Genomic DNA, 27,393 nt, shown 5'->3' on the forward strand with positions numbered 1-27,393 from the left:
CAAAGCATATTAAACGTATCTTTTTTCTTCTATTTCCCTTGATGAATGTATAAATAAAAAGGTATACAGTGGAACCTCGATCCATCCTTTTTCAAGGGGTGCGAAAAAAAACGATGAATGTGGGAATGTTTGACTAGGTTGCCTATGCAGCAGGAAACTCAGGATTTTTGCGAGTTATTGTGATTTCCTTTAAAGGATTCAAACAGGAATTTAGCTGATTAATGGAATATTTTCATATGTCATTCAAAATATGTCATGTTTGGTCATATTCTTTTTTAAATTACGTGCACGTTGCTAATATTTCAATCCAATAAAGCTATAATATCAATTGATGAAAGTCATTGTTTTTGCAAATAGATGACTCATGCAGCAGTTGACCTCCAACTCAGTTGAACTTCGAAGCAGGTAGGCAGAAAATGGTCAGTGGAGGAGAGAGAAGTAAGGGTGAAACACGAGTCTATTATTCTCCTGTAACTTTATATTTTTTTTAAGCTTTTGATTTACGGTCTTCGTAATATATACCCTGCATGAGCTGGGGCCTTTTGTTTGATTTCGGAGAGGAGGAAAGCGTCGGAGGAGGGGCCGAGGGCTGATGGATGGAGGGGGTAGTGGATTTTGGGAATGAGGAACTTGCATGGGTCGTAGATTGCTCTAAAAACTATTTTGAATAGGTCAAATGGATACATTAGCTCGCAAAAATACCTTCAGTTTCTCCATTCAACATCAAAAGAAATAAAAAAATTGCATTTAAAATCGAGAAAAATTTCTCTGAGCCGACCACTGCGCGGAGACACCCGAGCGTTGCCGAGGCCAGGCGTGACGTCATAGGTGCCTAAACAACCGTAGGGAGTAGGGAAATACGCTGAGCGCATGGTGTAAAATTTGTTTTGAGGGAGTATTTAGCCGCTCATCGTCACTTTATTTTGTTCTGTTATTTTTGGGCAAGTTTTCCTATTGCTATTGTGCCTAGATTATTATTTGGGATATTAATAATGCGGCATCGGGATGATGAAGTACAAGCGTTTCACTTCGTATGTTTTAGTTATCAGAAAATGGATGATTAAGTTGCCACTCGTTTGAATAGTACACCTGAAATTCATCTACATCTACATAATACCCCGCATGCCGCCTAAAAGGCGTGTGGCATGGGGTGTTAGGACACCAGCCTTTTTTTAGGACACCAAAAATTGATGCCACGACCCTCATGGAATTTGTTAAGACAAATTATTGCTATACGTCGGCGGCAAATCGAGATGTAAAAGAAACTTTTAATACTGGAGGATAACGATCGTAAGCTGTGCTGTTGACATTAGAGTAAGCTGTGCTGTTGAATTTGGCAACACCGAATTAACGGAGAAGGTAGTCCTATCCATCCTACGGTACGAATTCACAGCAAAAACAGTCTGCCACAATCCACATGTGAGATCGCGAATCGGTTCCGCTGCCAACACACACACAAGCTATAACCTATTTCAATAATATAGGTAAATCCATAAACAATATACTAGCATATACAATAAAAATATAGTGGGAAATAGGCAAATACAATTATCAAAAACTGGAGGTCACTGTCACATTCTTATATTCATCACGTACAACTTACAATAACAGAACTCGTTATGATGAAAACAACTATTTATTCACTGATTTAAACCCTTAAATTAGCCCACACAAGTGACACAGGTGACTTTTCTCACTACTATTCGTTGAAATAATGGAATAACAAACTTCACTCACAGTTTTTATTTCAATAGCGTGATCGTGAAATGTCATATCTACGGTGAACAACAGAGATTAGCACGCCACTGACAATTTTTACACTACTGTTAGACATTTATCGATAGCGTAATAGCACTTTTTACAATTCAATCACGATGGAACACTGATAACTCTTGGCCGATATTTTTCAACCTTGTCAAACTTTGTGCATTACAACCACTGGCACTGTGATTATTAGTAGTAGCTTAACGGGAGATGTCACGTTGAAAATAACACTATTTTGGCACAAAAATGTTCCTAGATGTCTCCAATCAGCGAGCAAAAGTTGCATTGACTGGAATTCACCCCATAATACAAGCACATGCAGTCCTAAACGACGAATTCTCCGGTACCTACGAATAAACGGATGAAGTTATTGCATATAAAAGCTAAGCGGACATTAGTAAACATCAAAATCGTTCTAATTACATACTTAAATGAATGATATGCCGTCGATAACATCAACTTACAATTAACGTATCCCCCTTCCAATGGCCGTGGCTCAGACTCCTACAACGATGTTATTTAGGTATTATAAAATTTTTGGTTTAACTGCTCCAGTTTTATATATTATGCCCTTACTCAGATATTAATATTATAAATAATGCAAAATATGAGGGCTTCCAAGCCTCTATCGTCGGATATTTATCTTTAAATATAAAATAATCAACACGTCTAACAAACGAAGCTCTCACAACTGCTGGCAACTATTACAAACAATCACAACAATAGCTTCTCGTGATGTTTAGGCACCTTTGACGTCATCGAGGCTTCGTCGGCAGTGGCTTGGGGGGTGAGGGAGTTTTTCCCGCGCTTTAAAATTCGTTATATTTATCTTTAAATATCTCGCGAAGGAAAACTCAGATTTACATGCGGTTTTCTTTGTTGTATTCAGAAAATAATTTTCTGTCCGCCTGTGAAATAAAAAAAATTCATGCAAGTTCCCCATTGTGCTACGTAGTTTACTATCCCACAGTATTGTAGTTCTCCTGGTGGGACGATTCGGGGATTTTTGGATTTTTTCACCCGATCATTTTCGGTTCCCCAGGTCGGATTGAAATGGGTGCCTTGGTGACCACCGAGAATGCCGTCAACTGTGCAATTTGACTCGTTTGAAGACATCCATTGAGGTGATTGAGACCAGTGGTTATTTGAAAGCACGGCTCGTCCGAAATCGGTAAAACTTGGCGGTGCGCCATCTATGCCGAGAAATACACACGGTGCTGCATTGAGGCAGCTTTCAGCCGAAATGACTTTTTGCCGGCTGCCACATCCGGCTCAGTGCCGTGAAATTCAGGCTGCTTTCCGACGAGACGACTCTCAGGATTTCATGGCGATATGCCGTGTTTGGTGGCCCGTGGAAACACGTCGCATCGGAAAGCGGCCCATGCAGTAAAATAGTTCATGATTCAAAATAGGTGAATTCAGTCAATACTCCATGCATATCATTGCTTAAATTACCCCCGGACAATAATATCCTAAATTTAGGGCAATGGGTGGGCTACTGAAAGCATGTCTCTCAATCAACATAAAATATTTTGCCATTAAAATAACACAGATTTCAGAGCAAAATAACATCGCTTTTGTAAAAATATACCACCACTTTTGGCAATAAAATAACCTCACCTTTTCATGTCCCTACTCATGACTGAACGCTGCCGAAAATGCACATCATTCGAATACCACTAATACGATCTCAAAGTAAACAGTAATTTGTTAGCATTTTCTACGAGTCTACAAAAAATTCAGGGAAATAAATTCTATATAATTGGTTGAAATTTGCTTTGACAACGTCACAAAATAACCAGAATCGTCTTCATTGGCACATGGGAAGGTATCCCTTGTGCTTCGCGGAGCCTTTAGGCCCTCACAATGGCAGTTGTTACATCAGACCCACCCAAGTTGACCACGCCCCCTTTCAAATGCCGTTTTTCGTGCCGTTGGAATTTCGACAACTTTGAGAATTTTTATCTCGGGAACAAAGCTTTACCTAGCCCTAGGGTTTTTTGCGATGTGCAAGATTCATTGTCCTCTTTCTCCTCTATTTTTTCCAAAAAATGCGCAAGTTCTCCATTCATTATATAAAAAGACTTCATTCTCAAAATAGAATTATTTTAGAGAAAGCTTCAAAAGAAGTGTCTTTTGACCATTTTAATGCCTCATATATTTACTGTAATCATAGTAAAACCACTGTTAAGTGCACAAAATTATAATGAATTTTCACCATTGCCAACTATTTCCACGACAAAATTTCCATGTAAAAGTGCAGGGAAGCTTGATTATTACGACATTCACAAGAGCAAAGGAGATAAAACTGAAGTCGATTTCTTATATCAATCATCAAATGTTGCATGCAATGTATTTTCCTTAGCTTTCTTCCCATATTTAATCAAGTTTCACAATTCCTATAGCTAAAAAGTGCAGTTAGTCGCACCATCAAGATTCGCCAACAGTAAACATTCACTGACGCAGTGGCGGATACAGAAAAAACTCAAGGGGGGGGGGGCGCAACATATCTTGAGTTGTCTTTACTTTTATCGTAATAAAAGATGATCAAGTCGCAGGCAAAGTATATGAAAATTTTATTTAAAGTGATTATAAACATGTAAAAGACAATGCCATCTTATGATATAAAAAAGTTACAATTGTGGTTTTGCAATGTTCGGCAATACAAGCGGACCCGCAAGGGGGGGGGGGGCGCCCCCCATCTGTATCCGCCACTGCACTGACGGTGGCATTTGACCAGTGTATCTCAAAGTCCACTCCAACTCCAAAAAAATCCAATGGTCTATTGGTCTATATTACATGAATAGGTTACTAAAAATATAATATTCAATATCAAAATGAAATTACTTCATTGACATACCCAATTCAAATTAAAAAAAAGCAAGAGTGCATACGCAGAGCCATTAAAATGTATCAAAGAATTCAGAGAATTGCTCAAAGATGGAAGTCAATATGTTTGAGTTCATAACATAAGTGAAATATGCTTAAATTCATTTCATTCTAAGTTATGCATGTAAAACCTGTAGTTGAGGTTAAAAAAATCTAATTCTATTGTGTACTTTTTTGCATATTTTTTCATTATTATAATCTGTATTTATTCTACATATTTTTTCCAAATTCTTTAGCTAGCTCTTTTTAGAATCTATTCACGCAACTACAATTGGAGAGTTAAGAGTATTAAGTTATGCTCTAGTACCTGATGAATTCTCCAGCTGATCAGGCTCACTGATGTTATCAGACGATATGATCCGATTCAGCTTATCAAGAGGGATGAGAGTGGATAAGAGATGAAAAAGTAGAGGAAGGACACAGGAAATGGGGAGGAGGAGGAGGGAGTGAATGATTTTCGACAGCATTGAGCCAGCAGGAGATGCATATAAAACACCTGTAAAAGTCAACAACACGATTTGAAAAATAAATTTGACACATATTTAACAAGCTAGATAATAAAATAAAAGTATTACTTCAAAATTATGAACCAAAATATGAACAACTTTTACACCATCATTCTTATAAACAACTGAAAATTTTCATCATTGTACACTGTTCTATGACATATTTTAAACGAATATATTAATGAACTGCGTTGCTTTAACTTCTAGAAAAGGAGGTTTTACATCATTGAATAAACGAATTTATTATTATTATATTTTAGGAAACAGGAAAACTTCTTGTCGACATAAATTCATATTAAGTGCCACTAAATCATTAAAGAGAAATGGAGAACTTGCACAAATTATTTGGAAAAAAATAGAGGAGATAGAGGACGACGAATCTTGCACCATGCAAAAAAAAACCTGAGGGTAAGGTAACGCTTCGTTCCCGAGATAAAAATTCTTAAAGTTGGTGAAATTCCAATGGCGTGAAAAATGGCGTTTGAAAGGGGTGTGGTAATTCGGGTGGGTCTGACTTCACAACTGCCATTCCGAGAGCTACTAGGCAGACCCGCAGCGGTGGCCGCCATTACCGCAGCTTCTTTGGGGACTCAGGGCAGTATCAAGAGGGACGCCACAACGCCACGCTGAGAGCAAAGTATCTAAAGGATGCATTTACACGAACAACTGCGTTGCTTTAACTTCTAGAAAAGGAGGTTCTACTTCATTGAATAATGGAATGATGGGAGAAATAATGTACCAATTCCACAATATTTATGCAATTCACACAACCGGGTTCGACGCTACCATGTCAATATTCCATGTCAGGTTGTATCCTGGATAATAACTTGGTAATCTGTTCGCGATTAAATTAAATGGCATGGAATGGGGACACAGTGCATTATTTCTTCCTTCTACAAAGCTATATTCCCCTGCAAGATATCTCATGCCTTATTGGTTATGGAACCCATGGAAGCTAAAAATTTCCCTCCGAGGTCTGTCCATTTGAAAATAAAAGCGAAACGAGTTTGAAAGCTAATATCTTAGCTAAATATAATAATGTAAAAAAAATAAGCATGAATAAAAATGTAGCCGTATTTTATGTTTGTTAAATGAAAGTAGAATTATTTTCCACAATTTCAGTCAGCTTGCTTGCCTTTAGATTGAAAAAAGAAAAAAGTTCTTTGACTCTGTGGTGGAAGGTATACTTCTGGTGGCGTGTAACTTCATTGTAGACTCTTTTATACAACATGCTTCTCCATCAGTTACATTTGTAGCATTTTCAACATATTTACAAACTGTCTTTATTAAATTAGTTCAAAACTGTTTGAAAAAACAAAGTTACCTCGGAAACAAGTGAGTCTATCGCCAAAAAATCCGTCAGCAAGAAGAGAACCATTTATGGATCAACATGTCGAAATATTCATCTACAGAGATGTTAAAATATTTATATAAGAAGACATGAGATGATCAATACCGTATTTTGACAATCTGTAGTTATGCAACATGCCAAAGCAATGATTTGCCTACACAAAAAGGACTCCTCGAGGAGCTGAGAACTTTGGACGGCTCAAAGAACTCCGGTAACTCCCACTCAGAACGCATAGCAAACAGTGAAATCGGGACCCAACGACATATACGACCTCACACACCCTTCTCCCAATGGAACACGGAAAGCTGCATTTGAAACTATGTCCTGTCTTTGATTAACCGCAGTTAATTAAATAAGGGTTGCTCCTTTATGACAAAAGTATATTAATGGAACAATATTGGCTGTAGCAAAACCTTGCAAGTTCTCCATCATTAATGATTTTCAATGTACTGGTAGCTACCCATCCAACCATCTATACAATCTATGCATCCAATATTAATGAATTCCATCCCCAAAGTTTACCAATTGTACTATGATCATAACAACTATGGGTATTTCTGTTAAAAACAAGTTCCCATTGAATGCGTCACATTTTAGCAAGCCTTAGATTATCTTAGATCATGCTCTGATTAGCTGCCAATCTTAAAACACATTGGCATAAAATTACACAAAAACTTGATTTCATTGAGAAATACATATGAAGACGCAATATTAGTCAGTAGTCAAAATTACAATAAAAGTATCAATAAAAAAAATATCAATCCCTTGCCATATGTATCTGAATAAAAGCTCCCTATTTTGAGTCAAATATATTGCCTTTATAAATTGTAGGAGGAGAAACTTTGAGAATAATTGTGCATCTGCAGGATGATAATTTGAAGTAGAAGGTACATTAAATGTTAACATTTCCACAAGTGTGACAAACAATGAAGTAACACTAGAAAAATTACTACTTTATTGAAGAAGATGTTCACTGAGGGGTTGGCAAAAGCAAAGGAATTACTGACAACATTAGGCCTCTGATATTCCACGTCTATCACATCATTTATTTATCTAATTAGGATGGATGTAGTAGCAGGAAGGCCATGGACAACAATGAAAATGATGTCATTTATTAGTGAATTCAGGGAAAAAGTAGGGGAGGAAATATTCAGATAAATACAGCAATTCCATAAGCATTTCAATCATAAACAATATATTACTTAATTAATTCAGGCCTGAAAACTTTCTCCAGCTCTCAGTTTATGCAAGAGTTAAATGTAAATGATAATCTAGCACAATTCCACCATTCAGAATAAACAAAAGTTCATGACGAATTTCAGTACCACACTTAAAACAACGTATGGCTGAGATATGCAGCAGAGAAGTAATATCAAATTTTAATCATTGGAAAAATCATTCTAAAAAAATATATAGACTAAAATTACAATGCAAAATCAAATAAAAAAATGCCATCAATAAATCACTAAGTAAATATAAACATCAATAAATAAATAATTGCACGTAAATCCATCCAATTAAATTCCTCAGATTACATGAGAAAATATCACAGTATGGGATCAATTTATAAACAACAGCAAGAAATTTCTCAAGTAAATAACAAACCATGTAATTGGTTGAGAGCCACAGGAAAGTTTTTCAAAATACTGGTGGCATGCCTGAATGTTTTTGATGCTAGCGGAAGTAATAACCCAAGATGGTTTTCTAAAAGCCTAATACTTGATGATATCTGCAAAAATAAAAAAGGACAACTTCAAAAAATCAATATTTCAATAGCATATCATACACAAAATTGATGAATTAACATAAAATCTTAAGGTATTCCACCTTTTAGATATTGCACTAGCAATGTCAATTGTTTTGACACAAAAATTCAGCAATTTCTAAGAACCCTACGGCATATTTATATTTAATAGGATAGAAAAAAGGACACCACACTTACTCAATTAATGCTTAAATATCTGCACTAATAAACATGCCTGGGCATTGCGGCTAAGGTCAAAATTTATTCTGAGAAGCCAATAGAAAATATTAAGGTAATCTTGAATCAAAAAGACATACAGTAGACTCTCGTTATTACGAAGTTCAGGGGACCGAAAAACCGGAGGTTTGTAATAACGAAGTTCGTATCAAGGGTTGATATCCTTCCGAGAACAGTAAGTCTGATTTACGAACTAGATGCATTCCAAGACATTGTTCCTAAGTTGATAAACCTACGGTTCGGCCGCCGAGAGATGTCCGACGACAGACAGAATAGTCTAGGTCAGGGCAGCGTTGCCAGGTAAGAAAGTGAAACGCCTATAAAGGGATCCGTGAAGAAAGGAGATGGAAAGGACGGTGAGCGTGAAAGACCCAGTGGAAGAATCACTTGTTTAGGAGATTCGAATAAAGGGCATGTTTTAGTGGATCAAGCTTATTTTGCTGATCTTTATGCATTTGACAACGTTCTATGACTAGGCGGTGGTGTGAGGTGCGTTTGGGGGACAGCGATTGCGTAGGAAGAGAACTAACTGTACATCAAATTTACAAGCTGTAATGAGTCTGTCACCATGATTCCCCAGGAATGAAGCTTATTATATGACGTTGTGCGTATGGTGAAGAAAGAACCATAAATGACGCTCTTGGTCACAGTGTACGAGAACTTAAACGTGGCGAGATTATTATTACTTAGCGTAGCGAATGTCCATCTAAATGCCATAGCTGATGCGTGGAACTTAGTAATAAAGTTCATTTTGTAACCGCCGGGACCGGGACTGAGGTTCGCAATTTCTTAAAAACGAAAATTTCGTAATAAAGTTTCTTTTCCTATAGCTTGGATAGGCCTTTTCGTCGGGACCAACGATTTGCTTAGTAAAAACGAGAACTTTGTAATAACGTTGTTCGTATTAACGAGAGTCTGCTGTAACAAACTGTGGCCAGTGATCTTATAATGGTAGAAAATTGCTAACTCTGTCCTGGAAACTACAAGAAGCTATCTCCAGCAAACATAATTGAATTTATTGAGAACTAAATGATAGCTCCAAAATTTGTACAGTAGATACAGTTACAAATATAAAAATATACAAATATTCTTCATCATGCTGATAAATTTCAAATTTTCAATTAACAGTTAAATGTCATAAAAAGGATTCAGTTGAAAATGTGAGAAGTAATTTTGTTTCCTAAGATTTTGGATGCATTCATTTAGCAAAAATATTCCAATGAAACATACACCTAACAATTTAATTTATACAAAATTTGCTTGTACTATGGCAAGGTGAATGTAGCAATTGCATATGTACTATGTGAGAGAATATAGAAGTCCAGAATTATTTAGAATAATTAATAAGATCATAACAAATACAGTAAGTCCTCGGTGTATGAAAAAGATAATTTTCTTTGTCCTCCTGCAGGAAGGAAAAATGGGCAAAACGCTGAACAATTCCTGACTTCATAGCATTTAAATTGATACTTTAAATAAATAGTAAATTACAAACATTTCACTACCGGATCAAGCAAAATTAAGCCAGTTTTCACCATGATTGTTTGACCTCAGCGTATCTCACTACAAGTCCAGACATGAGAACACTATGTCTTAGAATCTTCCATTTAAATTCAATCATGATGTCGAGCCACGGATTCCATTGCACTCATGAAGAAATAATTGTAACCTACCTTTGTGCTACATATCACTAATTCATAATATAATGCACTGCAGGTCAACACTCTTAGCATGCATACTTTACTACTCAATTTTATGACATCTGGTAATCTATTATGTTATTTCCAGTATGGGACATGGTTTTAAGTAAATATAGATACGTAGTTCATAAAATATGGGCTTCTTCTGCAAAATTGAGGATGTTCTGCACACCCACATAAAACAGCTGTGCAGACTGTTTTCATCGACAATTGCTTGTAGAGAGCAGAACTTTTCTGGAGCAGATATGTTTTTGAGGATGGTTTGTGTGAAGATGAATGCAATAGAGATGTGGATCGGTGTTACTGAAAAAGTACTCTAAAAGTAACATTTGGCCATCAAAAACGTAGTAAAAAGCTGATTTTCTATGTACTAAGCCGATTTTTTATGTACCATATATACTCATACTAAAATATTGGAAAAAATTGACAGCTGATTTATCTTCGAGAATGAGTGATCCTCTTTCAAAATATTTCTACCCACTGAAATTTTACTCTAAATTTTCATTAATGCGTAATTACACAATAATTTTTAATAGGTATTATGCCTTCCATTATAAGCATCAATGAAATAGCAGGTCAAAAATCTGGCTGAAATGCAATACAACATTAATGTACCCAAAGTTGCAAATTGCCACAATAGAAAATAACTAATGGAAAGTTAGGATATCACCACCCACTGTCACATTCTCTTCCACAAACAAGCAGAGCAAGTTAACCCGTAACAAAATGCACCTACAGAAATTACTCATTTCAAACAGTACATATCATTCTAATATTATTTGGTGTGAGTACTCAAAAGTAATGTACAATTCTCTGTCAAACATCAGTTTTGCAATATTCTATCAGTCATACTTTGCGACGCTGTCTATCAAGAAACATTTTCAAATGCAAGTCCCTGAAGGATAATATCTATATACAGTAAAACCTCTTTACATCGTAATGGAGGGGACTAATATTTGGGCATTTTGATGTATGGAGGTTCACTATAGAGAGGTTTTAGTGATAGGCACCATTTTAATAATAAACCATAATATTAATATATTTAAACATACGTGCATGCATTAGTGAACATATATTTACAATTTAATGATTACACAAAGGTAAAAGTAACTTGTTCAAGAGGACTTTTTAGGATAGAAATTAGTTATTGGGTTTGCTTAAACCTTTTTTAAAACTCTTTCAATATAATGTTTTCAATTCTATTGAATACCATCATATTATGATCGCATTTCTCCATGCTTAATAAAAGCCATTCAATTACGTTCAATGAATCCTCAACATCTTTTTTGGTGGGAACTGTAACTGATTCCTCATTACCAACATCTTCCTCTAAATCCATCTCTTCCTGTATCCTGCAATATATATACATCTCCTTCACCACTATCTTCCAACTCATGTGGAGAACATATGAATAATTAATTATGAACATTTACAAAGTCTTCAAATGTTGAATTTGTGTCAACTATTTTGTTGATTTTATTGTACTCTGTAGGTTCATTCTTAAATATCTCACTTTCCTCCTGTTTGCTATCACCCGTAATCCCAGCCTTAATGAAGCATTTCTCAAAAATTGAGGATATTAATTCCTTCCACGAAAGGCACAGCCTGTGCATGGTCTGAAGGATGTTCCATGAGCACTTTTAATGTAGTTTTCACTATTCACTCTCCATAAAAATAATTCACTAGCTGCTTTCGATAATGCCTTTTGACCAAAGAAATAATTCCCTGGTCTAAGGGTTGTAATTTACGAGTAGTGTTTGGAGGGAAGTGCACAACTTTTATATTTCTTAACATAATTCCTTCAACCTCTTATTTCACTGCCCAAGTTTTTTATTTGTGCAGCCTAGATATACAGTTTCTTCTATTTTTGCTCGGTTGTTTAAAATAGATGTCAGGGTGAATGATGGTATTCCAAAGGTCACTGCTACATCTTTCTTCTGCCTGCCCTCATTGATGGCTAGGAAAATTCCTCGGAATGTGGTAATGTCAAGTAGCCGCCTTGTTTTATTTGTCGATTCCATCGTCAGCTTATAATTAATTAAGTAATTTTCGTATGTTTTCATATTTTATGGCAAATAATTGAAAATACTCCTTATAATATATTTTAGAAAATTGATTTATCATTCTTATAACATATGACTTGTTAAAGATTATAAAAAATAAATAAACACGTGACTATTGCAAAAAATAAACAAGAAACTGAGCGTAATTTGGAAATTTCGATGAATTTCTCTAAAATACAATGCTCGTAGAGTTCCGTAGAAAAACTCTGTCAGGGGCACAAAGAAATGCTCGGTCTGCAAAATGACGTGATTTCCTTGTGAGAATGCTGGGCGAACTACTTCAGAATGCCGCGGCGACGGTAAAAAATTTCATTGCTCTACCGCGTATCAGCTAATTATTTGTCTCCTTCACCTAACATTGTCGCGCATGGAGTGATGTTCGTTCAGTATTGCTAGAAATTGACGTCCCGGACTCCCGATGGAAGTCAGATTTCGCGGCATAAATACACACGCGAGACATATGACTGTCGCTCAGCGCAATAAATTGTAAACTACGATCGTTCACGAAAAAATTACCAAGGCGGCAGTGAGAAAGTGCTACACCGGGAAATATGGGAATAAAATAATTGCAAAACTGTATTTGATTTATTTCGAGTCGCAGTAAATTCATGAAATATTTTCATTTTAGAAATGGAAGTAGCAATGCGGTTGAGTAATTCTGTCTCCATGAATGGGAGTGAAGTTAGTTGAAATATTTCCGCCGGCAAGGGATTATAGGCTGCGCTGGTCGCCTCTTTTATTAACTGAACATAGTATGTAAGCATTTACAGGAAAATAAAGCCATAAGTAATAGATAGCGAGTGCTATCGCACAATTTTTACCATGATTCGAGAGAAAACGATGCGTTCTGTCTTCATTTAGTGTCACTTAAAATGATTAGGATAGTTCGTTGCCTTTTTCTTATTTACTGTTAGGTATGCTCTCATATGGAACAAAATGGCCCTAGCTAATGGTTAACGTGAAAATTACAGTAAAGGTGTAAACGAGAAGAATAAGCGTGAAACATTTATCGCTGAAAATGTCATTCCATGTTCGTTATCGCGGCCTCATTAATGGCCTCTAGTTGTCTCGGTACGAAATGCGGAGGTAGTTAGGCCGTCTCGGGGGTCTCTCGTTGCTATGATATGTAGAGGTTTTACGATATAAAGAGGTTCACTATAGAGAGGTTTGCTTATAAATTTACATGTAAATCTGACGGGACCAGAGGGTTGGTACGATGTATAGAGGTTTACGATGTAAAGAGGTTCACTACATAGAGGTTTTACTGTAATATGGTAAAGATTTGTCGTAGCAAAGAATTTGTCTTGTACACGGTAGACCTGTATGTTCCTCCATGCCACGCCACCAGTTGCTTCAGCCAACTGTAAAGGCACCAAATTTGAACTTTTGAGAATGCTTTGAATGCTTGAATATTCTGATTGAGGTCGAAATGTTGAAACGTTTTGTCACTAAAAGTCTGATGTTCGTTAAGTAGAGGACTTACTGTACAAATTATGCCCCAACAATTGAGCTTACAAAAATATTCTTACTCCGCTAAGGTCCTCCACATTGACTGTACAGTGAGCCAGCAAGTGAGTCTGAAGAGAGGAAAGTAGATCATGAAGGTGTGAGATTGGCGCTCCTGAAGTGCAAAGTTCAGCCTCTCCCTTATCCAAATTTTTCTCTATTTCATTCAAGCATTCCTCCTGCAAGAGTAAGCACGAATTACAAACACTATAGTTCTAACTATCCTTACGATGGACATGATTGTAAAACATCACAACTCATAACAGTAGTTACTACTTATTAAGAGATGTCATTACCGTATGAACGCTCAAATTTTGTAAAAGGATTTTCATCAAAACTTCTGGAAGGTGCAAATCTTGAGTATCCAATCTTCCCTCCAGGTTTGAAGGAATACTGTATCCTAACAAGGATGAAACATGGCTGTGGTCTTCTAGGCTTGTCAAAATTATTCCCAAAAGCATTTTCTGGAATATTACAACACAAAAGATTCATTACACCAGATCATGGTACCAAAAAAAAGACCAAATCTCAAAATTTTAATTAATACAATAAGGTTGCCTAAGAATTTGAACAAATTAATGTCTCACATATATTTACTATCACCTATTTTAAACCCACAAAATAGCACAGAATAATAATAATAATATAATACTTCATTTTCCAATGAACATGCTTACACAATAGTATTCATATGTTTCTTAAAAGTACTAAGAATGTACATAAAATTAAGTGACAGATTATAAATCTCCGAGCCAATTGCAATAGGCAAACAATTTAACTGATGATGGGAACGGAGTCAGGTACATAATGATTAAGTATTTATTTCACATGATAAGCAAACTAACATTGTTACCACACGGGCCAGCAACTTTCATCAGACATTGTAACATACATATCAAAATAAAACTTGAATAATGCCACATTCCTTCCTTACAATACATTAATTTTAATAAGCTTATACAATTGAAATTTTGAATAAAATCTTGCAGTGTTAGCTAAAAATAGTTACATTTCACAAATGTTACAAAGACAAATTTAAACTTATTACAGCTTTAAATACCAAAATAACAACTTAAATGCTATCATGTGAAAATTTGTGAAAAAACCTATTTAAGACATTTCAGGGTCCATAATGATTATAACCTTAAAATGCACCGACAATTTTCGTCACTAATACATGTCATACTCTTAATTCATACCTATTTTTCTGTCAATAACTTATTTCACACAAAAATCCATTACGTTAACAAAAAGGAACCTCACCTGTCCCTTGGAGAGATCTGGTCCTTGCGGTAAAAGTGTATGAAGAAGTTCCATTCTTTCTCGCAGGGGTGGTAAGAGCATTGGAGCACCAATTGATAATGTTTCACTGACAACTGCTTGAACGGATGAAGGGGTATTCATATCAACTAGCCTAAGAAATAAGAAGATAAAAATAAATGCAAAAAATTGTAGTCTGGTTCACTGTCTCCTTTGGTTTTGGGGCCGTTTAACAATTTATGGAATAGGATTAACAAAAAATATCATGCATCATAAATCAAAAAAGATCTAAATACCATCCATAGTTTGCAATGAATGAATTCACAGGAAGACTGATTTGACTTATGATGTGATATATTTGAAAAATTATGTAATTGCTCAGCTGCTGGTTGACATGGTATTCTGTTCATCCTAAAAGGTTAGAGGGGTTCACAATAACAGGAGGTCTACGAAGTTATGGGGAGGTACATCGCATGGTGCTTTCCAATATAAGCTTCCAGAAACCTTGAGCAATCCAATATGACCACAAGATGAGGTCTCCTACAAGGTGCTCAAAGAATGCAACCTAGCAGGGCAGGGGAAAAAAATTGTTTGCAGCAACCGCGAGGCTTTTATGCAACTAAGTACAAATTGGTTTGCAATACAAGTGGTGAACAAATTACCAAATGTGCCAACATTCCATGAATAAAAGAATTTACTGGAAACTCTCATATTTCTTCACTGGAAACAAACATATTCCAATGATCCCGAATTAATCAGTACTGCCAATGCATGGCACTGGAAAGGACAATGAATAGATAATTATTCCTCATGGAGGAGCACTTGGAGTCCGGCGTTTGAGCACTATTTATACAAGTGAGGTGGATAAAACAGAATTAATACACAATTCAGAAATGCCTTATAACGAAAAGTAATCCCAATTATAAATGAAATTTCAAGTAATTCCAGAGGTTCTTCCAAAATATTAGTAAACTGGAGTCCTTACTTGAACAAAAGATGCCGAAGAGGACCAGCCTGGTTTCCTAATACAGATGTTGTTAATCCTCCACTTGATGCCAGGGATAAATGAGTACATAGAAGCTTCAAACATAAGGAAACAAATTTGTGATGTTCACTGAAAATAAAGGGAAGAAAATTAATTAGAAATGGGTAATATTATCAATAAAAAAGGTAAAAAATCATGGCTCATAACAAAAAATATTTAAGGATTGATAGTGCTACCTGGATGAATGGAATGGGGGAGGAGGTTTTTCATCATCACTGAAGTCACAATACTTTTCCAGAAACTGGCGCAAGAAAGAAAAAGTTTTTTCTTGAAGATCCATGCAGAAAGGGCGATGCCATGTAACCACTTGCCTGTGAAAGAGGAAGCAATGCTAAAATAATCACACTAATTGAAAGGATATAGAAGATTATGATGGAAAAATTTTCTCCCAGATATAAAAATTACATGCATAGAGTGCATCAAAAATTATGATTTTCTACCAAGCACCAGGCCTTTAAACTTGAACATTAGCACAAAAAATTAAAATGCGATTTTTCCTCTTTTAACAATAGCTCCATTTTTAATTCTTTTCACCTGTTCATTGTTTTGGAGAATGTGAACAGCATAAGAATAAACAATTCTGATCTCACTCAAGAATTGCTGGCAGAAAAATAAAATTTTATCAATTTTTCAATTTTCCAAATGCAACTAAAACTTTTTCTGAGAAAAAATAATTAAACGTTGAAAAAATTTGTTTCCCTTCCATTGGAAAAAAATCCCTATTTCTTTAGATTTTTAAAATGGTAAAACAGGGTCAAAAACACAAATAGAGGTAACAGCTTTAACCATAAGCATTAAGCAAATGTAAAAATTTTACCCCATCACAATAACTAATGAATTTACTATGTACTGGGATGTATGACAAGACCCACCATCAAGACTTAATACCCAATTTTGCTTGAAGACTGGTTGTATTTACATTGAAACAAACCTGTCTGTTGGCATTGCAGTCCATGCAATGCTATGAGATGTACCAGCTGATATCTGGTGAACAGCCATATTGTCCAAGCCAACGACTCTGCGTGGCCTTGTAATGGGGGTAGAAAAATGACCTTGTCCACACTGTCCAACAGCATTGTTTCCCCAAGCATAAGCTTCGCCTTCATGACCAAGGGCAAGGCAGTGGGAGTCTCCTGCACATATATCCACCAAACATCCAATAGGAGGTCCTTGTACATCTTCCTCCAATGGTCTTGGAGTTAGGAATGTAGAATCAGCTGAACCACTTCCAAGGCATGGCCCATTACCCCACGTCCACAGCTGGCATTAGAGAGGCAGATGAGAGGATATTACAGTGACAGAGTTAGGGTTTATAAGTATGAAAAATGATCAATGGCTATGAATAGACAAAGTTTTGGTGATACACATAAATTTTACAATTGATGTTTAATTAAGCATCTGTGTTTCAACCTCATTAATAAACGTAACAGCATCAGGCATATCACAATATAATTTAACAACCATGGACGTATGAATAAGAAAATGCAATTCCATGTACGTGTAAGTGTTAATACAAGACTTAAGTTTCAATAGACACTGGATGATGCCACGCTGTGGTAAAATCTGGGCCGTGCATTAAAAATCATGGGTGGAATTGCAGTTTTCTTATTTCCATCCCCTGACATTTATAAATAAGCTCTTGTGATGATCTTGCTTTCATTTTTTTTTCATTTTCTATTAGATACTTCAAAATAAATTTTGATGCGGGAGAAGAATTTTTTGCAGTAATTTTAGACAGAAATTGTTTCTATCATTAGGAATCCACTGGCTCATAATATTCCATAAGAAATAAATTTATCTTTCATATTTTTCAATGCTAATTTTGGCCATAAGGCATACTAATGAATTAAAACCAGAAATTAGGGTTGAATAACTTGCTGCTTCAACCCTTCAGTGATAGGAGCTTGATAGCAAGTGTACCACTAGCTGGAGAAAATATTTGAAAGAGGCCAGACTCTCTATATCGTTGAGAGGGGCAGATCAGATAGAAGATTCTCATAATTCCCACTCATCCCATAAGTCAAGGTATGGCATGGATGGAATTGGTCATTTAGTGATTAATTAGTGAAACTTCTAATTACTGCGCCGATTTTATTTTTTAAGTTCAGATCCATAAAATAAGTGTTTTATGAAGTTGTTTTGAAATTTACATTTCATCTGATTCCAAGCACAAAGCAAATCTGTTATTATTTACCCATTTCAAAAGAAATTAATGAAGAAAGCCGACAATTTTTTGAATTCCATTGTAATAATAAAATATAATACTTTAAACAAACTTCCACACAAAAAATTACTACTGAGACAGCTGCTAACCAGTGAAATACGTTGACATGCATAATATGCATATAGGAAGAAATTAGTGCAAAGTACTATACATATTTTCTATTTTCACTTCTACCAGAGCCCTTAGAAGATAATTGGAAGAAATATTTTGTCTCATGGCAACCACCACTACAGGGCAAAAAGTGACTTGTTTAGGTAAGAAAGGAGGGGGGCCAATCGTTCATCTCAAGAAAGAAAGACTATGAGTCATGAAGGTGATTGGACGGAGACAGCTGGTAAGTAGAAAAAGAATGTATGCACACGAATATTTTGCCTCAGTTGCCCATATGCACGAGCAAAGATGTTCACTGTAGCTGAAATATTAATCGTGATAAAAAATAGATTCAGACCATTTAACATTAAAAAATAAGAAGATGCTTACCTGACCATTTGATGAGAGAGCGAGAGAAAAGTGACTCCCAGCTGCAACCTTACGGATATAAACACCTTGAAGGGCTTCAATGACCTTAGGCTTGTACACCCGAGATGTATCCCCATGGCCTAATTTCCCATTTTCGCTTGACCCAAATGACCAAACTGTTTTCCCATCCAATGAGAGAGCTATTGTATGAGCACTGCCACAAGCAACAGATCCTACTCCACATATATCCCTCACAAGGGTAGGAGAATATTTAGCATTACTATCACCATGGCCTGAAAAATTTTAAAATCCATAAGATCACCAAAACACTGCTCAGACAATTAAATATTCAAAATGTTATGATAAATCACAAATGTCTTAAAATGAAGTCAAAAACTGAAATGGCATTTCATAAGATATGACAGTTTTATAAGGACAATTATCGAGGAACAAGTGGATGGCAAGAATGGTAAAGGTAGGCCTCGAATAAAATATTTGGGTCAGAAAATAAAGAATGTGAAAGAGTATAACTATGTTGAAGAGAAAAGACTAACTCATATAAAAACTGAGTAGAGAGCTGCAACACACCAATCTTAGAATTTAAGATAAAAGATGGTAACCATAAACTACAATAACTGGACATACCAAGTCTCCCATAATCTCCTTCACCCCAAGTATACAGCTCCCCATCTTCAGTCACAGCTGCACTGTGCCTATACCCAGCATGTATGGTCTTCACAACTTTGCCTGACAGGGCACCTGTGATAGGCTTAGGGAGTTTCTGGATAGATAAGTTCCCATGGCCGAGTTTCCCATAGTCACCTAAGTGCAAAGTTGAAAGAGTAGTTAGGCATCAATGGGATACTGTTTGGGATAAAAACTAAGAATATACAACAAAACCCCCTATTTACAATTTTCTGGAGACCATTATTTAAGTGCAAAAAGCAGAAATGAGTTAAGCAAAGGAAAAAAGCAACATGAGTCATAACTGACTCAACCAAAAAAAGTGCAACAAGATAGAAAACATTAAATTGGGAAATTAACAAAAACCAGGACTCCATTGTAATTTTAGTGGCAAGAGCCCAGAGTTTGTCATCACTAGTTTATCAGAAGGAAGAATGTATAAATTATGCTTTTCACATAATATCAATATTGAGAACCATATATGTATTTTGACCTGATTAACAGAATAACTATTCATTAACAATATATTTTTTAAATCGCATTTACATAATGACAAACTTAGGCCCATACAAAATGAAATGGTTAGCCCTTTTAGGGGCGCAGCGTGCCGATATATCTACTTTTACGGCTTTTACGTTATTGTTGTTAAATTTGAGGACACTGAAATAAAAAACTTATATATCAGTAAACGTATAAAAATGTTGTGATTATTGTCCAATTTCATCTCATTAATTAAAAAAAAAAAAAACGCTTTAAGATACCTAAAAGTTAACTATAAAATGTTTATTTTTCCTAGTTGCTACACTTTATTAAAATACCCTCCACATTTTTCGACTGTACCCCGGGAAGAAGGATAGCGCTAAAAGGGTTGAGGTATACCTATGAGAATCTCAAGAAAATTCACTTACCATCTCCCCAGCTGTAAACTTGACCATCTTCTGTGAGAGCCAATGAGTGACCATCGCTACCTTTGGATGATGATAGCTTCTTAACATGCCAATCCACATTCAATCTCTTAGGAAGCGGTTGATTATTTGAATCTCCTAATCCCAGTCTTCCGTAACTACCTTTCCCACATCCACTCACAGATCCATTAGTGTGTATTATAAAAGTACAATATTGTCCAGCTTCCACCTGAAAAAGGGCCATTTTAAATTAAAATATGTTTCAATTATAAAGTAGTACTGCATATTACATATGCAAAATCACTGCTTATAACAAGTAACTCTCCACACTGTCAAGTGCATGGTTGAAAATTAAATTATATATTTAAATAACTTCAATGAATGAAAAAATCTATTTTGAATCTTGGATTTCAAAATTATCAATAAAATATTTTACTGATAGCTTGAAACTGCAGAAGTACTTGTTCAATTTCACTGATGAAAGCTTAAAGATGAATTCCATATCCAGAGGATAATTCAACACAAAACTTGAAAGCATCCATGAAACTCATAGATGGTGAGAACAGATGACTTTACTGCAAATTTTGTTACGAGTACTGACCAATAAAACTAGGCTATCATCAAGGAACTACCATAAAATCTTGAGAAAAGAAAACAACTACAGCAGAAGATCGACAATCCGGTAATCTAAATAATGGAATAACCTAAACAATGGGTTTTCTGGAGTTTTTTTTTATTTCTGTTTTTTTCGCCATTCAAGTTCCAACCCCAAAATCACCATTTTCCTTCCGTTTACAGGAGGTCTCATCAAGATTACTTTCATGACTTATGTACCTTCGCGATTCACAGATGAAGAACTCTGTCAATGTTTTGAGTGTTTTTAATCACATCTTTAATCATTAATTTTATGAATTTGATTGTTTTTTTTTTCTCATTATGTGATCCTTTATTCCACAATGCATCATTTCCACTGAAGCTAATGCACGTTCCGGGGAAAAAAGTGTTGCACTGTAGTCTACATTCAGGGAACTGATCTATTCACTGGAAATATGTATTGTTAATTCAGAATGCGTTTGGTCCCAAGCATTCCAGATTATCAATCTTCTACTGTATAACTTATGATCATATTTGTACTTTCTCTGCAAACAGTGGCACATCATTGGTAACAGAGCACCGTAATGTTGTTTGCAAAACTTTTGATGATGACATTAAACTATCAACGTCATTTATCTGAGCTAAATAATACCATGACTGATTCAAATACTAAGACAAAATTACCTGGTACACATCAACAAATGCTTTGGCCAATTTTGGGATCATAATCTTCTCTTGACTTCCTTCAGCAAGTTGTTGAGAAGAATTACTCCCCCAAACATACACATCACACTTCTCAGAGCTTGTGTTCACATTCTGGAGATCTGTTTTGTCAGGTCCCACACAAGAATACATGTACTCCAAGGCAAGGTTAACAAGCTGAGGAGCAAGAGTTAAGAACCATGATATCAATTCCACATCAAATAATTGAGATATAACTGAATACTGATGAGAAACAAAATCTGAAATTGCTGACAACAATGGCATATATTAAAGCATTAATGTATGTAATGTGTATACATCAATTTCAGAGAGAAATTCAAAGTTACTACCAGATTTGCCATTCAAAGCATCATCAGTCAATAAAGAAATGAGATCATGTCAAAGCAAGCTAGGAAGTTACTAGCCAACAGAAAAATGATGAGGCATTTTTCACAGGACATAAATGGTATATTTTAAATCTGTCAGAAGATAACTGAATTCTTCACTAAAATACATAAGACAATCTACACTGACAGCTACCCCTGCCATTACATAGTTATATAGCTGCACCATGATATACGACACAAGTCTTGGAATACAAAATGAAAAATTAGAGATCACCAACCTCATGTAATTACAAAAAATGAGAAATTCATCAACTAAGAGCGGAAAGGAATATGGTGGAAAGATAAGGAATCATGAGATAAAAAATCTTCGCACATAAATTTAAACAGCAACTCACCTCATCCATGAGGAATATTGCTGCCTGATACAATGGCATGTTGCCATTTGAATCAACATCCAACTTGGCCTCCGAATACCTCTCATCTGTCTCGTGTGCAGAGCTTTTCATCTGATCTAAAGCACTAAAAAATGTCTTGGCCGTAATTTTTCCCCCTGATACTTTTTTCACTGAGACCTGGCCCCCAGGCAATGAACCTTCTGCTGAATCATTATCTTCCTCTGACTTTTCTGGAGTTGAAGATGCATTCAGAGCCATTTCTATCCATTCCAGGAGATATCTTAATGAGCCTCTTTGTAATGCTAGGCCAAGCATCAATTCAGAAGCAAGAAGTTGACCTGCATATAAGACAGAAAATCAAATCAAGACAAATCAATTTCCAGGCAAAAATTAATTTGATAGGAGTTTTATGCATAAAGCAAGATATTCTCAAAAGTTAAATATCTGACAACAGGTTACAATATCTTTATTCCAACTACACAGTTAAAAATAAGGAGTACAGATTGACACTAAACCCCACAAATAGCAAATGTGGTTAAAGAATTCAGCATATATTGAAATTTCACTATCAAAACTCAAATGATTGTGAGCTTAATGCTTCTGCAGAGCACTTGAATGATCATCAGCACATTCAAGGATTAAAGCTATTAAGTTTCATTTGGGTGGGGTTTTATGGGATAATTAAAGGGGCAATAATTCAAAGTAGTTTGGGAAACACTGCCATGGACTATGCCAAAAGAACATTATAGATGATAACTGATAAGGTTACACTCAATAATGGTGCTATTCACTTTGCCTCGATTCAAAAGTTTCCAGTCAGCGTAATTACCATTGGTATCAGATCCTGATGTTGGCATGGAAGCATGGTTCAAAAACTTTGTAATCTCTTGCAGGCTTTGTATACCCATTGTAGGTATTTGGCTCTCATTTGCCAAGGATAATGGTGGCAGACTTTTGATTACATCATATGCTGTGCTTAATACTTCATTGCATAAATTTGGTGCCCCTGAAAGTAAAATAAAAAAGATGCCGTCAAACAGACATTCACTCTGTGAATCTTCCCGGGGGTTGGTTTGGATAAGTGAGGATAGAGCTCACCCTAAACAAACTCACAGGCTAGTGAATGTCACACATTCAGAATAGGAGGGGGCAGTTCCTTTCCCTGGGCCACCTCACACTAGGAGGATTTTAATTTCATAATTCCCATGGGATTTGATACAAAAGATATGGAGTTGAGACAAAAGATAATGACCAATAACCTATGTTCACTATGCAGGGGAACTAGGCTGTAACATGATTGCACATAGGGTTCTTTACCCTTGGGTTACCATGATTTAGTACCAAGTTCACAGGGGACCAAGTTGAAGAGAGGCTCGATTGCTGTCTTTCCATCCTAGGTGATCAAGTTCATATCCTAGCAGTGGAATAAATTTTAGAGAGGAATCCTGATCCTTATCAAGGGGTTAGTGGACTTCTATTACATCAATCCATCTGTATGATGCTAAGTTAAACTGTGGACAACCTCATGCATTTTGTTAGATGCAAGACAATGCTGACATTATATTTACTTCCACCACTCCTTACGTTAATGGTGGTCGTGACTTTAGGGCTCTTCTATCTCTTCTAAATACCTTCGAACAAGCAGATTTCTGATTCAATTTCAAATCTACAGTGAATTTCAGTCAAAAACCCCATTTAAATCGCATCTATTCATCTACCCTGTGACATCATTAGTTCTGACATTTCTAAAAATGAATGCATATTTTATTCTACCATTTAAAATAAGCAAATTCAGCTTTGTTGAAAGAACCAGAGGAAGAGTGCATCTGCAACTCCTGGTTGGACTAAGAGAGGCAAATGGGTAGTAGCTTCGTAGTTTGGCTTCTTATCCAAAAATTAAAGGTCATAAGAGGCATACACACAAAAAATTTATTTATAACCTTATTAACACTTATTAACTTATTTAAACTATTAAGGATAATTTTACTCCCAAGTAGTACCCATGTTTCTCTCATTGAATGAAACTTGTCAACGCACTGAAAATTTCATCTCATTAGTTCAAAATTTTCAGTCATGTCTCTCTTTAAATTATAATATCAATTAGTTGAAACAATAAATTACCCTTTTAAAGATACATCTTCATCTATAGATAGGATTTATGAAATATTTCTTTGACTTTTTCAATGTGAATAATAATTACCCTAGATTTAAAGCTAAATTTTCTGTCAAAAACATGTTTTTATTTAATTTTTCTGAATTTAGCAAGAACCCTAAGATAAAAATAAGACAAAATTTTGAATAATGATTCTGCAAAATTACGTAAATCAGAAAGTCTTATGGCATTATATAAGGACCAGGGGCAGATCCAGGATTTCTTTCAGGGGGGGGCACAAGCAAGGCCGTATCCAGTATTTTGTTCTGGGGGGGGAGGGCACAAGGCTACCTCGTAATACAAAACGAACGCAATGACAATGGGACCGTATCAAAAATCTTGCATATTTTTTTAAGGGTCTGGGGGGGCGAACGTATTCCCATGCCCCCCCTAGATCCGCCTATCATAAGGACCAAACTGAATTGAGAGCCTTGCCACATTTCATGATGTCTTTTAATCCGTGATCTCATATAGGTGGGTTTCATGTGCTTAGTGTTTTGTTGCATGGTATGGTGTGACTTCTCCCCCTCCTATTCTAACCTCTGGCTCATCTTAATATGCCCACTTTCAAAGCCATAGTTTACAAGCTGGAAACTGGTTTTTTCAGATGAGATATGACGGAAACATTGATTCCACTATAATTGAAAGAAATTTTGCAGGTTCCAGCTAGAAACATTACTCACAACACTACATGAAGCTTTTTGATGCTATCACATGATTTTTGAGTTTGACCAAGCTATTTCTTACTGCCCATTTAGACAAACGGCAATAGGATTGGGGCACTACGATACGCTTACAGGGGAAAGAGGAGGCTTAGGGTGGTGATAGCTCCTGCCTGACCTATTGGTTCATTCCTCGGGATTGCAGATGAAGTCCTAATGTCTTTCTTCTAGTGTCCTCAGGATGTAGTGACAGGGTAGTCAGAGGAGAGATGAATGGGTTTATGGGTAGAGGTAAAGTATGGGGTGGAGTTCTAAAAGCATTATACAGTGGAATGAATAAGGTTTTTCAGAGGAACCTGAAAATTTTCTTTCATTTCTGAAGCTAGAAGTTTTATGGCAAATTTGAAGTCCCTTGAGGAAGTGCCACCAAATCCATCCACCAATACTTAAGCTGTTGACTTCATAAACAAGCATCCAGCAATGTCATTATTGTTCAGTTTTGTGATTGAATATATTAGAAAATACCTCGAAATGTAAAAATATGTTAACATTCCTGACTTAAACACCAAATTCGTGAATCAAAAGGAATGGAGTTTATGGGTATGTGAAAATCCTGAACGAAAATTACGTAGGCCATGGGATTGGGGTCATATAAACACGACAAATCAACAACTTTTGACATGAGAAAGGTTGATATTACACTGGGATTATGTTCACCTTATTAAATAAAGTAGTTGCACCTAAATTATTGATAATAATAGCTTGAAACATCATTTGCCAATTGATGCACTGACGTATGACTAAAGTCCACAACATGCTCTTAAGGCCGTTTTACACGGCACACGGAATTGCTTAATCTGACGTACGTGCTAAGGCGCAATCAAAATTGCATTGTGTAAAGCGTTGAATTGCTAGAACACATGTGAGAATGCGTGGATGCGAGATGGCAAAATAGCCACTATTCTAATTTCGTTCATGCAGTCACGCAATTCCACGCCAATTTAGAATTTAATGCAGCTCTAACCTGCGCAATTCCGTGCCCCGTGTAAAACAGCCTTTACAGCATACCCAACTGGTTGAAAATGTGAAAAATCCCTCACGTTCTCAATTTCACTAGCAAGATGCAGAGAGGAGTGAAAGAATGATCATAGCAACCTTAGCCTACCGTACCAAAGAATACCTTAGCCTTATGAGAATGGAGGATGCTCTATTTTGTCAAAATTATGGAGTAAAGTAATTTGCCCCATTATGGTGAGCTCTACCTAGGGTGAAAAACCCTCTCATTAGCAGCAAATGAATGGGCCACAGCCAAGGTGCAGCCAAAGTCTAACCAGAAAGTAAATATCAAAACAAATTATTTAGAACAAATATATCATTAAAATTTTAATGCACAGCCTAATAACTATTTGGAGACGCCTATGATTTCTTGAAAATTTTCTGCTCATAAACAGCCATATTCAAGCAACTCATTTTGTGGCCAGGAGGAAGACCAATTTGAATTTTACTACACAGAAAGTTGCAAACAAGTTAACTATTAGTAATGAAATAAAACAAAATTTAGGCCTTCACCACACTAATTCACATATTTCTATTTCACTTTACCAGAAATTGTACTCTGATGCCAACTCTGTTGTAATAAGGCGAAAAGCAACCTCAGTCCTGTTTTTATCCCCATTTCCACAAGTGCTTGAGATCCTGAAGATATACTGTCATGGGAATATTCAGTTTTATCAAGTTGGGAATCCATTTCTTGAATGGCCATCTGTGATTTAACCTGAAAATAACGCGATCCACAGGAAATTTTCACTTCAATTGCATTCTGATGCACTAAAAGACTGACAAAACGGAGATAATGACAGATACCGTCAGGAAATGCCAAAATTATCACATCCTAAACGTACCTTTTCTTTGTCATGATATTTGTGCCACACTGCATGATATATCCGTTCCAACACGCAAAGCCTCTTTTTCAACTGAACGGAGAACACAGACTCTGAGCATACACAACGAGCTAACTCGAGTTGTGCAGAAAGTAAAACTGTTACATGATGATCAAGTTCGGCTACAGTAGGGGCTTCTGTTTCGAAATCAGTCCATAAAGGACTCTGGGTTGGAACGTTGGTGGGAGGTAAAACCACCACTTCCTATAGGAAAAACGATACCGGTCAAGACCCATGCATCAATGAACATACATCTATGCACAA

General features: G+C 36.1%; 1 protein-coding gene across 2 annotated transcripts in view; it reads right to left on the reverse strand.

Moving 5' to 3' along the window:
• LOC124167339 (probable E3 ubiquitin-protein ligase HERC1) overlaps nucleotides 1-27,393 on the reverse strand; it is a 110,834-nt gene that overhangs the window by 82,895 nt on the left and 546 nt on the right. For both annotated transcript variants that reach the window (XM_046545334.1, XM_046545333.1), the window contains exons 3-18: nucleotides 27,091-27,333; nucleotides 26,792-26,963; nucleotides 23,205-23,381; nucleotides 22,376-22,713; nucleotides 21,616-21,810; nucleotides 20,341-20,566; nucleotides 19,394-19,570; nucleotides 18,770-19,041; nucleotides 16,997-17,325; nucleotides 16,242-16,376; nucleotides 16,006-16,134; nucleotides 15,024-15,174; nucleotides 14,057-14,224; nucleotides 13,784-13,939; nucleotides 8,116-8,239; nucleotides 4,961-5,149 (exon numbers count right to left, since the gene is read on the reverse strand). In XM_046545334.1, coding sequence (XP_046401290.1) covers nucleotides 4,961-5,149; nucleotides 8,116-8,239; nucleotides 13,784-13,939; nucleotides 14,057-14,224; nucleotides 15,024-15,174; nucleotides 16,006-16,134; nucleotides 16,242-16,376; nucleotides 16,997-17,325; nucleotides 18,770-19,041; nucleotides 19,394-19,570; nucleotides 20,341-20,566; nucleotides 21,616-21,810; nucleotides 22,376-22,713; nucleotides 23,205-23,381; nucleotides 26,792-26,963; nucleotides 27,091-27,333 — 3,181 coding nt within the window. The remainder of the gene's footprint in view (nucleotides 1-4,960; nucleotides 5,150-8,115; nucleotides 8,240-13,783; nucleotides 13,940-14,056; nucleotides 14,225-15,023; nucleotides 15,175-16,005; nucleotides 16,135-16,241; nucleotides 16,377-16,996; nucleotides 17,326-18,769; nucleotides 19,042-19,393; nucleotides 19,571-20,340; nucleotides 20,567-21,615; nucleotides 21,811-22,375; nucleotides 22,714-23,204; nucleotides 23,382-26,791; nucleotides 26,964-27,090; nucleotides 27,334-27,393) is intronic.

Source organism: Ischnura elegans, chromosome 10 (genome assembly GCF_921293095.1).
Source record: "Ischnura elegans chromosome 10, ioIscEleg1.1, whole genome shotgun sequence".
Lineage (NCBI taxonomy): Eukaryota > Metazoa > Arthropoda > Insecta > Odonata > Coenagrionidae > Ischnura > Ischnura elegans.